This window comes from Euprymna scolopes, chromosome 6 (genome assembly GCF_053919585.1).
Source record: "Euprymna scolopes isolate OS-2025 chromosome 6, ASM5391958v1, whole genome shotgun sequence".
In the NCBI taxonomy this organism is placed as follows: Eukaryota; Metazoa; Mollusca; class Cephalopoda; order Sepiida; family Sepiolidae; genus Euprymna; species Euprymna scolopes.
In genome coordinates this window covers 16398996-16413087 of record NC_136487.1, presented here as the reverse complement: position 1 = coordinate 16413087, position 14092 = coordinate 16398996, and the positions used below count along the sequence as shown (strand labels likewise).

General features: G+C 33.9%; 2 protein-coding genes across 4 annotated transcripts in view; one reads left to right on the top strand and one right to left on the bottom strand.

The window, feature by feature from the left end:
• The window catches only part of LOC145277536 (maestro heat-like repeat-containing protein family member 1), a 216739-nt gene extending 210752 nt beyond the window's left edge, over positions 1–5987 (bottom strand). For both annotated transcript variants that reach the window (XM_080128991.1, XM_080128993.1), the window contains exon 1: positions 5851–5987. In XM_080128991.1, the coding sequence (XP_079985117.1) occupies positions 5851–5911 (61 nt within the window). In that variant the 5' untranslated portion in view covers positions 5912–5987. The remainder of the gene's footprint in view (positions 1–5850) is intronic.
• LOC145277537 (adenine phosphoribosyltransferase-like) overlaps positions 2179–14092 on the top strand; it is a 38954-nt gene continuing 27040 nt past the window's right edge. Inside the window, exon 1 of one of the 2 annotated variants that reach the window (XM_080128995.1) lies at positions 2179–2354. In XM_080128995.1, coding sequence (XP_079985121.1) covers positions 2262–2354 — 93 coding nt within the window. In that variant the 5' untranslated portion in view covers positions 2179–2261. Of the gene's footprint in view, positions 2355–5965; positions 6195–14092 lie in introns of those variants that run through there. The other variant, XM_080128994.1, reaches the window with a different exon arrangement.

The window sequence follows — 14092 nt, the reverse complement described above, 5'->3', positions numbered from 1 at the left end:
GGATAGTGTTTATCGGCAAAGCCCACCAGAGATGGGTGCAGAGTCCCTTTTCATGCACGACATGGCACTAGAACCATTTCAATATTATACAACTGATGATGGAGCAACCACTCTAAGCACTACCAAAGAGTTAGGGGGCCTGTACTATCAGTCGGAAACAGCAGCCAGAAACTGTCAATCTGGCACCCTTAACCCATCAGACAAAAATCAACCCAATCTAATTGCATTGGTATATATGGCACTCAAGCCCCCCCAAAATGCCCAGTTTTAGGGAATGGGATGTGGCAGGAGTGGGGAATGGCATTCATTGTTCTAGTCAGGAAACAAGGTCGACCACTGGGTGTTTCTGTTTTCCATATATCTGTAGAGCATCTAAGAAAGATTGGAAGTTGCATCAACCAAAACGTTGGGAGAATAACCAAGATGAGAATCATAGGTATTTGCTTCCCCACAAAAGTAAAATGTGATACAAGGTCGTTTTTAATGGGGGGGGGGAGAACAGCTCCCCAAAAAGGAGCACTCTTATAATAGAAGGGTTTCTCCTCCATTAACTAAGGACAAATTAACTTGAGTGTAGCATCAGAACAGATACTACACTCTGAACCTGGCCTGGTAATACGGACCGTGCGACTTTTTATTTATCTATTTAATTTTTTCTATTTTTTTAACGTAGGATTTTCTTGTTAAATTCAATTTTTAAGGTATCTTTTGTTTATTAATTTGTTAGGTAAAAGTACAGAATGATTACAAAGCGTCCCACCTTATGTTAAGAATAGGTTTCTAAATAACGTTATTTCAGTATAGTATTGTAATCCAAATAATTCAAAGAATACAAATTGTTAGGTTCTTTTACATTAATGTAGCGAAATTCAAAAATTGAAATACTGTATTTCAAATGAAATTAATGGTATCTACTGAACTGTACTGTTCCAGTAATGAACCTATCCAAAAATTATGAAAACCAATAAGGTAGAAAATTTTTGTAAGTTTTGGATATTTTCATTACTGTGACATGACAATTCAATAGATACCATTGGTTTCACTTGAAATTCAGTATTTTTCAAATTTCGCTACAATAATGCAGAAAAACAAATTTCCAAATAAACTATTTTCAATGATGATCGTCTCATCTCAAAAAAAAAAAAAAAAAAAAAATTAAGGTTTTTATTTTATTTAGAATTCACTCCAATTAATAAGCAAAACTACAGAAAATTATTTATTAATATATGCACCCGTCGTGGAACGAACGTATATTCCAAAAATCATATAATTTTATTAAGCAGTTTTATTTTTATAAAATTATTTTTAAACGTTTTAAATCAATTAATATCTAATTGTTAGCAGTACAAGGCTGATCTCGCAAATTAGAATTATTGCGAACTTATCTGCCCTTATTTTTTCAAGATGGCGAGACAAGGCAGTTTCTTGCTTACTTATAAAATTTGATTTTTAGCAATTTTAATAGTAAATTGTATCCATTACAAGGATGATTTTGACCTCGATAGTTTGAATTGAGTTGTCTCCTTATTTATAAAACATGTCAGATTAAAACACGCCTCGCTTAAAATTTAATTATTCTTAATTAAAAATAAAACTACTTTATCAATTTACATGATCTTTTGGAATATGTCTTCGTCTGTGACGGGTATGTATACCAAAGATTTTTTTCTGTATTTTTTTTTTTTTTTTTAAATTTGGGTTGAATTTCTAAAGAAGAACAAAAATCACCTTAAAAACATGAACAATTCTGGGTATTTTGTAGTATAGACAAACGAAAAAGTAGTAAAAAGAAAACAAATATATCACAAATAATGTTACCAAAGGCAAGATACCTATCTTCTACCAACCTAAATCAGATTTTGGTGTTTTAACTTATTTTAAAGCGTTTATTTACTTTGAATCAATCACTATCAAAAACCTAAACGTGGATTCCATGAACAAAGCTTTTTTTCCTTAAACTACCCGGCTGTGGAACTGTTCTGCTTTCCAGCTAACTACAATATCGTCGTCATGAAGTCCAACGTAAACACGTTCTTACTGAACCGTCATCGTAAATAATACAACTATACCTAATTTCCACCACAAAAGATTATTACGCTACTGTCCTAATGACTACAATACACACATTAACTTCTATCCTCGAGTGGCCTCCGGGCCTTGATACGTTAGAACAAAAAATAGCGGGCATGAAACGATCATCTTTGGAGTTTCAGTAATCGCTCAAAACTCGAAAACATTTATAGGGATGTATTTCTATCAGTATGTTGCTTGATTTTCAAGAGGCCCAAAATAACCGTTTCTTGTCCACCATTTTTTCTTGTTCTCACGTAACACTCGGGACTATTAGTTTCAAAGTAAGGTAAATTTTTACTTGGTTTCCACCTTAACATTTTCCTTTTTTTTACACTGGTTAACACTTTTAACATAAGGAATTACATTGCTTAATATCCGAAAAACTGCTCATTTGCGGAAAATTTAAACGCGATATTCGTTTTCAGCATACTTGAAAACCGCACAAATCGTTATTTAAAAGGAAATGTTTTAAAAACACCAAAACATTATCCAAATAGGTAGAAAAGTAAACTTAGGTTGCCTTCAGTAACATTTGTTTTGTTTTTTGACCATTTTTTTTTTTTCGCTTTGTTGTCATAGCAGTAAACATGCCAATGATTTCTCTTTTCGCAAATTTTATGTTTTTAAGTTATATATTTTTTAATTTTTTTAATGTCCTGTGTTAATCTTTTGATGCTCCCCCCCTCCCAATACTATTTCTTAATCAAACAGGTAGGTAACAAGAAGAAAAAAAACAAAAACAATAAAAATATAACAGGTGCGTTGGATTGTTTTGTGACGCAGTTCACCTTTATTCTGTAAAATATCCGCCCACTTTTATTCATTTTTTTTTCTTTTTCGCTTAAAATAAATCTATAAAATATACAATAATTAAAATAAAGATTTTAAAATAGCGTAAATTTGTCATTGTTCATTGTTTCTTTTATTCAAGTTATTCTCGAATTATTCCACAGTATATATAACACATTTTCTGGTGCAGAGAAGATATCGCACTGTAATACTAACTATTATTTAGAAACTCATTCTTAACATGGGGAGAGAAAGGTGTTTTGTATATATTCTGTATTTTCACTTAACAATTTAATAATTAACTACTATTTTTTTTTTTAAATAACACGATGCCTTCTCTTCAGACGCATCCATTTTCTTTGTGCGTGTTTTGCGATTTTATATAAACAGAAAGAAAGTCATAGCAAGGAATTCAGCCAATATGGGAATGAAACTGTCAATTGTTAAATTTTTCTAAGTATTTTTTACATTAGGTCCACCTCCACAATTTTCTTTAAAATGACGACTTTTACCAGTTTTCGACTATACTGAATAAGAAAATCTCATTTAAATTTTGCAGAGACAAGTTTTCGAGATATAAAGATCTGTATTATGCACTGTAATTCACTGGTGGCCATGTTTGTATGCACGCGCGATAAACAAATAGATCCACCTCCACAATTTCTTTAAAAATGCTAAGAACGGCTTTCGGAATAAACACCCCCAACCTCCCCATGTTAAAAATTGTGGAGGTGAGGTGGACCTAATGTAAAAATTTACCTTTTCCTATTTTTATTGCAAGTTTACGTGAACTAAATGAGCACTAGACCACGACGACTGACCAATGACCATTGTTACGGCCGTGACTCGACACAATGATTAGTTTGACAAAAAGGATCCCCCAATAAAAAAGAAAAGAAATAATTATTAAACTTTAAAAAGGGGAGGTTCTCATGTAGCTGATGTTTCCCTGATTCTACTTTCGCTTTTTCTTGCTCACATGCCTCTATTCCAAATTTGTAGCAGAGCGGGCCGTCGGGCCGACATCAATGAACTTTTTCTTCTTAAGTAAATTATTGCACTGTAAAAACACAAATAAATTAATACAAAACCATTTTTCTTATTTCGAATTATTTCATCAAATAAATTAAACCATACAAAGATTAAAATTGGTCTTATTTCGGACAACTATTCTAAGCGTTTCGGTCGATGTAATCTCTGACCTTCAGATGCAGATCTTAATCGAAGTCTTGGATCTGCAAGGAATGTTAAACAGGACCTTTTATTGGGCATGAAGATTCCCAAGTTCGATAAGAGGGTTCCTAAAGTCGAAAAGATTCGCCTAAAAAGGTTGAAGGTTACATCGGCCGAAACGTTGTGCAACCAAGGTGTGAATTGTGTGCGAATAATCCAGATTATCGATTTCCATCTATTAAAAAAAATATTCCAAATCTGTCAGTCATGTTAAACGTAATATAAAAACGGAGAAAGTCGAACCAAATGAATATGAATACAGGACATGGCCATATTGACATTTATTATGGACTGGACATCTGTCATGACCACCCCTTATTTTTAGGTTTTCCAGAATAGTACGCTTTTTCAAACGATAAATTATGAACAAAATAAAATAATACATCGTATGAATAAAATAGCCAAGCACAATGTTTATTAATTATTGTATTTATCACTTTTTAGCCAGTTGAGTATAAAAACAACACTAAACAAACAAGGTGCTTCTACAGAATTTGGACCGAACCAAACAGACTTTTCCCGGACTAAAAATTAGATTAGGATTAGTTTAAGGTTAAAAAAAAAAACAAACAAACAAAAAAGACTTCGATTCAAATTCTATAGAAACGATTCTCATCAATACTTCGCAGTAACTGCAGAATTCTTCTGTATACATTATTTATTGAGATTTATCGGCTTTGAAGTAAAACTGTGACGAAACTTAAGCTACATGTTTTTGTGCTTGTATAGATTAAACAGTACGATTTCCAATATTGACTCTGTAAAATCCGGTAACGAGTTATAAACCGAAAAGCGACAACACAAAATTCAACTCCGGTTCCTGAAACAGAAACCGAACGAATACTTACTGATTTATTTACGTTGCATTTTATTGTTTATTCACTATATTTTTTGTAAAGTCCTTTTAAATTGTTTTCTAGTGTTTTTTGTTTTTTTTTGTTTTTTAATGTTTTATTTTTAAGTCACACAGACAATATTTTGTTTTTGTGAATCGTTGCGACGTTGCATTAAGGCCGAGAATTTTGTAAATTGAAATAAATAAATCATAAAATCAGGGTTTAATTTTGTAACACACGATCAATATTATAACGTATTTATTTAAAGCTTTAAACTGCTGCTATTTGTATATTTGAATCAAATGGAAATATAAAAACATTGTTTCGAGATATAATAAACAATTGATGTTTATTTAGAATTAAACCTATTTTCAAAACAAAAATACAGAAAAATCCTAATTTTTTTTATTTTATGATGTGCAATATTGTACATGCCTGTCACGAAACGAAGACGTCATATTCCAAAAATCACGTAAATTGATCAAGTAGCTTTAACTAAAAGAAACTCATTTTATGAGCAAGCGAGACGTTATTTTATCCACCATGTTTTGTAAATAACGAGAGACAACTTAATTCGAACTATCGAGATAAAAATCAGCCTTGTAATGGATACAGATTAAAATCGCTAAAAATCGTAAAACAATATTTTCTATATTAAAAGCAAATATTAGGTTGGTGCAAAAATAATGTCGTTTTATATGTATGAACGTCAAAAAACGACATTATTTTCGCATCAACCTAATACTTGATCAATGTAAGTGATTTTTGGAATATGACATCTCCGTTCTGTGACGGGTACATACATCACAAAAAAATTTTCTGCAATTTAGTTTTTTTTTATTATTTTAAAAAAATAGATTTGATTCTTAATAAGCAGCAAACAATATTTAAAATATAAACAACTTGAAGTGATACTGACTGTCAACTTGTCCACCAGTGCTTCGGACGCCGCCACCACCCTCCTCTCCAGAGGACGGCATGGTGCACACGCACACCCTCTTGTATATTCCAATTAAATCGTTTTATATATATATATATATTGTATATTCCAAAACGATTAATAAAGGTTCATCTTGATCTAAAATTCGCTAAAAAATGTTTTAAAAGAAAGAGCAAAATAAAGTATTTGTCAGACAGTTGCGTGTATATCTTTTGACTAGTCGTGTGATGCGCTCAAGCAAATATCCTTTTCTAACTGCAACAACAATAAGAGTTATATGCCCCTTGTTGAATCAAACTCTACTGCGGTGTCCAACTTCAAAGGTAACCACGTGTGTTCCTTTCCAACTTATATCATTGTTTCGTTTTCTTTCTAATAATTATCCTTATCACTATTCTCCTCTTCTGTCTTATCCCGTGTTGACTGGTTTTCCATCCCGGAGGGCATAACCGCCTTAATATCATCAGTTATATTATTTGCGTGTTTCGACTTTAACCTTCTGATAGTAATTTTTTTTTTCTTTCGCTTTCTTTCTAGTTTCTAATCGTTTTATAAAACTAACAGCGTTGCCCGGAATTAAATAAGGGATCCTACCTTATGTTGCCCCTAAGATTTGTTATTTTTTTTTATTATTTTTAAATAAAATTTCATTTTGAAAGTGCGGGTAAACGTACTCATTTGCATCGTACGTAATGTAAACCCGCGCCATTTATAGTTTTTAACTCTTTAGGGAGAACTTTTGGTTAGGAACAAAGTGTAGTACTGTAGTATTATGTTCTAAAGCTTCATCTTTTTCTGTCTCTGGTCAGTGAAGGAGAAATCTACTCAGATACTGAACTAATACGTACAAGGCGTGTTTGAATCAATTCCCACTTTCATGCCGTTATACTCATTTACAGTGTAACCTGGATATAAGAGACTCGAATATAAGAAAAACGGATATAAGAAAGATTTTGGTACAAGACATTAAAATATGAAAATATCGGGGTACTGGTCGCGGTAAGAGTTCCCTGCCGAACACCCTAAAAAAACAATGACTTCTCCCCACGCATGCGCAAAGGACATGTTTTAGTTTATCGACTTTTTTTAAACTTTTAATAAATGACAACGTTAATGTTTATGAATATTGAAATAAAATACATTACTAAACATTTATTAATAATATCTCACTTTTATCGACTTTTTTAAAACTTTTTTTTTTACTTTATAATAGCATTTTCTTTTTAAATGACAACGTTAATGTTTATGAATATTGAAATAAAACTACACATTTATTAATATTTTTTTTTACTGCTTATGTGTCACTTTTATCGACTTTTTCTTTTCTTATATTGAAATATTATATATATGAAATATTGAAATTATTCTTATATTGAAAAGAAAAAGTCGATAAAAGTGACACAAACAGTAAAAAAAAAAGATATTATTAATAAATGTGTAGTAATGTCTTTTATTTCAATATTCAATATAAGAATAATTTCAATATTTCATATATATAATATTTCAATATAAGAAAAGAAAAAGTCGATAAAAGTGACACATAAACAGTAAAAAAAAGATATTAATAAATGTGTAGTAATGTATTTTAAAAGTCGATAAAAGTGATTAAAAGTGAGATATTATTAATAAATGTGTAGTAATGTATTTTATTTCCATATTCATAAACATTAACGTTGTTATTTAAAAAGAAAATGCTATTATAAAGTAAAAAGTTTTGTTAATATCGCAACTAAAACATGTCCTTTGCGCATGCGTGGGGAGAAGTCATTGTTTTTTGAGGGTGTTCGGCAGGGAACTCTTACCGCGACCAGTACCAATATCGGAAAAAAGGTTATATTGTACGTATCCGTTTTGAACTGAAGATCCCCGAAAAAAAAATTCACTTAATTTGATCGATAGTTTTTTTTTTTTTTAACAGCGGAAAAACACATTTTTATGACAGCACGTTGAAGGCAGACATCTTGGATTTATTTTTAATTTTTGTTTGGAGTTTAGAAACCCCACGGAAGATAACTCCAGTTAAAGCGCCGACACGCCCTCCCCATCTTCTATACCAGCTTTTCTTCCTAAAAATCGAACCTTTTGCTCGGTATCATAACAAATTGTTTTTTCGGTGTAAAACAAAAACTACTTGATAAAATTAAGTGAAATTTTTTTTTCGGAGAACTTCATTCTATAACGGACACGTACAATTTAAACTTTTTTTTTTCGATATTTTCATTTGGTACTAGTGCATGAGCTGGCCTGGGCGTGACTTATCACTCGCTCGGATTTCTCCGTAAAATGACGTCACATGCTGCCATCTGACGGAGAAAATGGACGAGGGGTGGGGGGGGCGTACAGAGAGAGAAAACGCGAAAAAATAAATGGCCGACGGGGGGGGGGCTAGCAGCGCCAAATACAAGTTTCCAGAAAATTTCAACATGAAACTGCTTGAAAAATTAATTCTAGCATTTTCTTTAATTACTATAAAATTAATATAGTAGTAAAATTATTTAAAAAAAAAAAAGAAAACAGAAGCCAAATTTGAAGCCAAATTAAAAAAAAAAAGAAGGCCAAACCAGCTCATGCACTAGTACCTTTCATTTTTTAATGTTTTGATTAAACTGTCCAAGTACCAAAAGGGGTTAACCTGTACGGATAGGGTCCGGACGTCCCGCCTCGTTCTAAGTTCGGGGAAAAATCGTCTGACGTGAGCGGTGTCGAGGCGAAAAATTACCCCTTCAATAAAGTGCCGAGTTGTTAACTTAAGAAAAAAAAAATCCAGTCCAAATAATTAGATTTTTTTTTTATTTTCACAGTTCAAATAATTAGAATTTAAAAAAATAAACAGTTCAAATAATTAGTATTTTTTTTACCCCCTTATAAATTCCACAAATAATTAAAATTTCAACAGTTCAAATAATTAGAATTAAAAAAAAAATAAACAGTTCAAATAATTAGAATTAAAAACATAAAAACCTCTGTCGTCATGCGCCCTCGGTTGTATTTTCTATTCGTTACGACACTGACTTTCATCTATCTCCACAATTATTCCAGGGCCCCTTAATTTTGTTGAGGTTGCTAATAATTTCTTCATGTGAAGGGCACCTCCAACAATAATTTTTGTTCCTTTTTACTTGTCATTTGTCTTTGACAAATGACGCACAGGTCCTTCTTTTCGTAAGATCCTATTTTCTCGTAAGAAAATTTTTGCCTCATTGTAACAACTCCAAACTTTGCTCATGCTTGTCAAATCCATGTGGAAGGGGTTTTAGGGTTAGGGTAATTTTCTACTTTGACACCGCTTACATCAGACGGCTTTTCCCTAAATTCAGAACAAGGTGAGACGTCGGGACCCTATCCGTACAGGTTAACCCCAAAAGGTTATATTGCACGTATCCGTTATAGAACGAAGTTCTCCGAAAAAAAAAATTCACTTAATTTCATCGTACTAGCGTTCTTATTGATTCGTGCTGAAATAATAACGTTATTATTTAAAAGCCATTCTTAACATGGGGAGGGAAGGCGTTTTGTACATATTCTATACTTTAACCTTACAATTAAATATATAACATATCATAAAACTTTAAACTTGGAAATACGATCTAAAAAATAGCTCCAATTTCATCAAGTAGGTTTTTTTTCTTTTTTTTTTTTTTTTTTTTTCACAGCGAAAAAACAACTTTTGATACCGACCAAAAGGTTCGATTTTTAGGAAGAAAAGCTAGTATTAAAGATGGGGAGGGAATGACGGCGCTTTAACTGGAGTTATCTCCCCGTATTCCATAATGGCTGACTTCAACGCGCTCTCATAAGAACGTGTTTTTCCGCGGTAAATTTTTAGATTAGGTCTACTCCATCTCCACAATTTTCTTTGAAATGACGACTTTTGAGAGGTTTTCGACTATACTGAATACGAAAATCGCATTGAAATTTTGCAGAAATAAGTAGTTATCGAGATATAAAAAGTTGTATTATGCATTGTATTCTTTGGCGGCCATCCTTTTTGCGTGCGTGCGTGCGCCATAAACAAATCAACTCGTCTATGACTGAAACTGCCACCTAGTGGAAACACTTTTCTGGGATTGCCCCCCCCCCTTCACTTAACGGAAAAATCCACTTTTCTGAAACTGAGAATGCCCCCCCCCCTAAAAAAATGGTGTCCGCAAAACTAAAAAAAAAAACTAAAAATATTTTTTAAAAACAAATAAATTTACTCACTTTTAAGAGGGTTCTTTTTCTCATAATGAAGTTTTTTTTTTTTACGTGGGGTTCACCACTTATCAAGGCCCGAAGGCCACTCAGGGATAAGAAGTCTGTAATCTATGATAATCGTCGGAAAAAAAAAAAACTTTAAAAAAGGTGAAAAACGCGGATTTTTAAGGGATGGGCAATATCGTACAGGTCCGGCGGACCTGTACGATATTGCCCATCCCTTAAAAATCCTGAGGTCCGCCAAAAATCCACTTTTCTGAGATTGGCACTGCCCCGATCCCTAAAGAATTGATTTTCTTTCTTCTTTTTTTTTTTTTTTTTTTTTTTTTTTTTTTTGTCTTTATATCTCGATAACGACTTGTGTCTGCAAATTTTCAGTGTGATTTTCTAGGTCTTCAACATAGTTGAAGACCTAGAAAAGTCGTCATTAAAATAAAAACACATTCAATTTTAAAATTACTTTTATTGGTTTTGGGTATGCTGAAAACGAATATCACATGAATATAATCGTTTCTCCGTTCGTTGGGGCCTGTCAGAGCGATCAGGAAATTCCGTTTGGAAATGCCCTCCAAAAGACCAAATTTGACTAGCGAGTCTTTCTTAGTTACCTTTTCGTCGAACGATTAATTTCATCGATTTCGATCTTAATACTTTGGTAGAAAGATCGCCAGTCAATAGTTCAACGTGCGGAAATGCCTAAATTTTCCATTAACGTTTTGTGGTCCGCACACATGGCTCCAAAAATAAACACGCTTTAGCGCAACTGATGCTGAGCTGAGCGCACTATAAACAAATGTATTTCTCCCTGACCAACAATCCACAAATTTTTTATTACATTTTCACCTCAAACAAGGCACATTGCCACTTTGATGTAGGGGGCTACTATCAAGGACATAAGCTACAGGGGTACTATGTGGGGAGTTGGGCAGCAAGATGTCGGTTCACGTTACACTGCATGTCAGTACAGTTGGGGAAGCAGGAACCCGGAAGGGAATTCCAAAGTATAGCGGTTCTGGGGAAGAAACTACTGGAGTAGAAGGCTCTCTTACATCTAGGGATCTCAACTGTGAACGGGTGGGATTTTGCTGCTTGTTAGGTTTGTCGGGGTATTTACGTCGGGGGGGGGTACAAGTGCTTGCAGTTCGTCGGAGCAGTCACCGTTAAAGTACTTGTAGAACAGGCAGAGGGATGCTACATTTCGTCGATGGGACAGAGGCTGAAAGTTAGATGACAGTTCAGGACCTATTAGGTTGGTGACTTTCTTTTGAATCTTGTCTAGGAGTGAGAGACTAGTAGCAGATGCACCAGCCCAGCCCAAATATGACAACAATACTCCATACATGGGCGATTGGTGGCCTTATAGAGGTACAGGATACTTTCGGGCGTTAGTAGCTTTCTAGCACGGTAGAGAGAACCTACCTTCCTCGCAGCGGTCTTGGCAATACTCTCAATGTAATTTTTCCAACTCATGTTTCCTGTGAACGTTAGGCCGAGGAGTTTAAAAGATGTACTTTCAGATAGTCTTTGGCCATTACTATTGGTGGTAGAGAAGGTTTCTTGTAGTTATTGAAGGAAACAAGTTCAATCTTGGCAGCATTGAATGTGACCATCCATTTTTGTCCCCATTCCACTACAGATTGGAGATCGTCCTCTTTCTTTAGATATGTGTTCATTTGTTTTCCTGTCGTGTCTGTTATAGAGCGTGGTGTCATCAGCATATATACCCATCTATAAAATTGTGACTTAATTGGGCTTTCGACTATGCTGAAGATGAAAATCTCATTTAAATTTTGGAGAAAAAGTAGATTGCGAGATATAAAAACCTGTGTTATAGAATTCCAGCCATGCGCACAAGAATACGTAAACAAGCCCGCGTAAACCAAATTTACAACCAAACGATTTTTCCGACCGAACAGTTACATCGCTTCATACAGAATATCACTAACACCTTTTCACATTTTTTTTATAAGAATTTCTTTTTTTTTTTTTCTTCACTTCCAAAAATCGCAGGACATTTTTTGCACATAATGAATAAGAATTTTTTGCACATAATGAATAAGAATTTTTGGGTTTGTATTACTGTACACATAGATTCGAAAAAGTTGTCAAAAAAACAAATATAACAAATAAATGTTATCAAAGGCAAGATAAGTTACTTTTCTACCAAACTGGATATATAAAAATATATCCAGTTAGGTAGAAAAGTAATTTATCTTGCCTTTGATAACATTTATTTGTTATAATTTGTTTCTGACAACTTTTTCGAATCTATGTGTACAGTAATACAAACCCATTGTTTTATTAAAATTATATTTTCTTCAATATTTCATTTAAATTATTTATTTGTTCGAAAAAAAAAAAGTTCTATTTTATAAAAATCCAACATTCCAAAATTGTTTTATTAAAATTGAAGTTTCTTACGCATTTTTCTGTTCGGAAAAAAAACTTGTTTGTTACTCATTTGCCGGTTAATTTGACCAAGATATCTTAATACCCGAAGTCCGTGGAAAGTTTAAATGTGATGTTCGTTTTCAGCATACCCGAAAATCAATAAAAGTCGTAATTTAAAAGGTGAGTGTTGAGTTAGAATGTTCTGTTATTTTATTTAGTTATCTTTTTTATTTTTATTTTCTTGCGAACCTGAAATATTATTTAGTAACACATACTTAACATGGAGAGGGGATGATGTTTTGAAAATTTAGAAAATTGTCCTGTTGGACCGAATGTATAAAAATTACCAATTTTTTTTTCGATTTAGGAAATTCGTCCTCGCTTGCTCGCTTATCTCTTCTCTCTCTTGATCTCTTATCGAATAAATAAGGGACCAGTTTTCCTACCTAACAAGAAGGGACAAGTTTTCTGGGTACAAGTTTTGCGGGCACCATTTTTTTTTTTTTTTTTTTTTTTTTTTTTTTTGAGGGGAGGGCATTCTCAGTTTCAGAAAAGTGGATTTTTCCGCTAAGTGAGTGTGTGTGTGTGTGGGGGGGGGAAATCCCAGAAAAGTGTTTCCGCTAGGTGGCAGTGTCAGTCAAAGATGAGTAGATTTGTTTATGGCGCGCGCAAAAAGATGGCCGCCAAAGAATACAATGCATAATACAACTTTTTATATCTCGATAACTACTTATTTCTGAAAAATTTCAATGCGATTTTTTTATTCAGCATAGTCGAAAATCCCAGAAATCCTAATTTATAAGAAAATTGTGGAGGTGGACCTAATCTAAAAAAATACCAACCTTTGTTCGATATTTTCATTTTTTTAATGTCTTGATTAAACTGTACAAATACCGAGATTTTCTCTGGTCCCAAATTAGAGCCTGTGTTAATGTACACTGTACAGTGTAAGCCGGATATAAGAGAGCTGTGTGAAAACCCTCTCCTCCTCGGGCGGGGATTCTCTTGTATCCGGGTTGAATTGTGTTTACGACTGAACAAATTAGTTCAACCAGGCCATAAAGCGTTAAAAATCGACCTTGTGTCTAACTCTGCTGTAGTGAGTAGGTAAGTAAATAATTTCGCATTCACGGAAATCAATGAGGCGGGGGGGGGGAGTTCTCTTGTGTACTCCTGCACCCAGCTCTGAACCCCTTGATCTTTCTGTTAATTTATATAATTTTTAACTTATTTTTAAATAAAATAAATGAAATACTTTTTACTTTATGTATGTTAAGCGCGAACGCTGCCCCACCCCTCTCACACACATATAGGTAATCCGGAAGAAAGAGAGCGCCTGTTTCCTCCGTTTGCCTATAGGTGAAGACCGGTTGGGGAACAGCATTTCCTGACCGAATGCCGAGCCGCCCTTAGGGCATTGCCGGGGTCCAGTGACCTTACACGGCCTAGGTGGAGGCTATATGAGGAGTTAGTGGCGGGTACCGCGAAAGATCCACTGGTGGAGCGGCTGCATCTGTCGGGGGGGGGGATCTCTCTCACTGTGGAGTTGGGCGCCTGCCAGTAGTTACTTGAATAATGCAGAGTTTTCCGTCACATGGAGGCTAGTTCGGGACGCGCTGCCACTCTTTGGCAG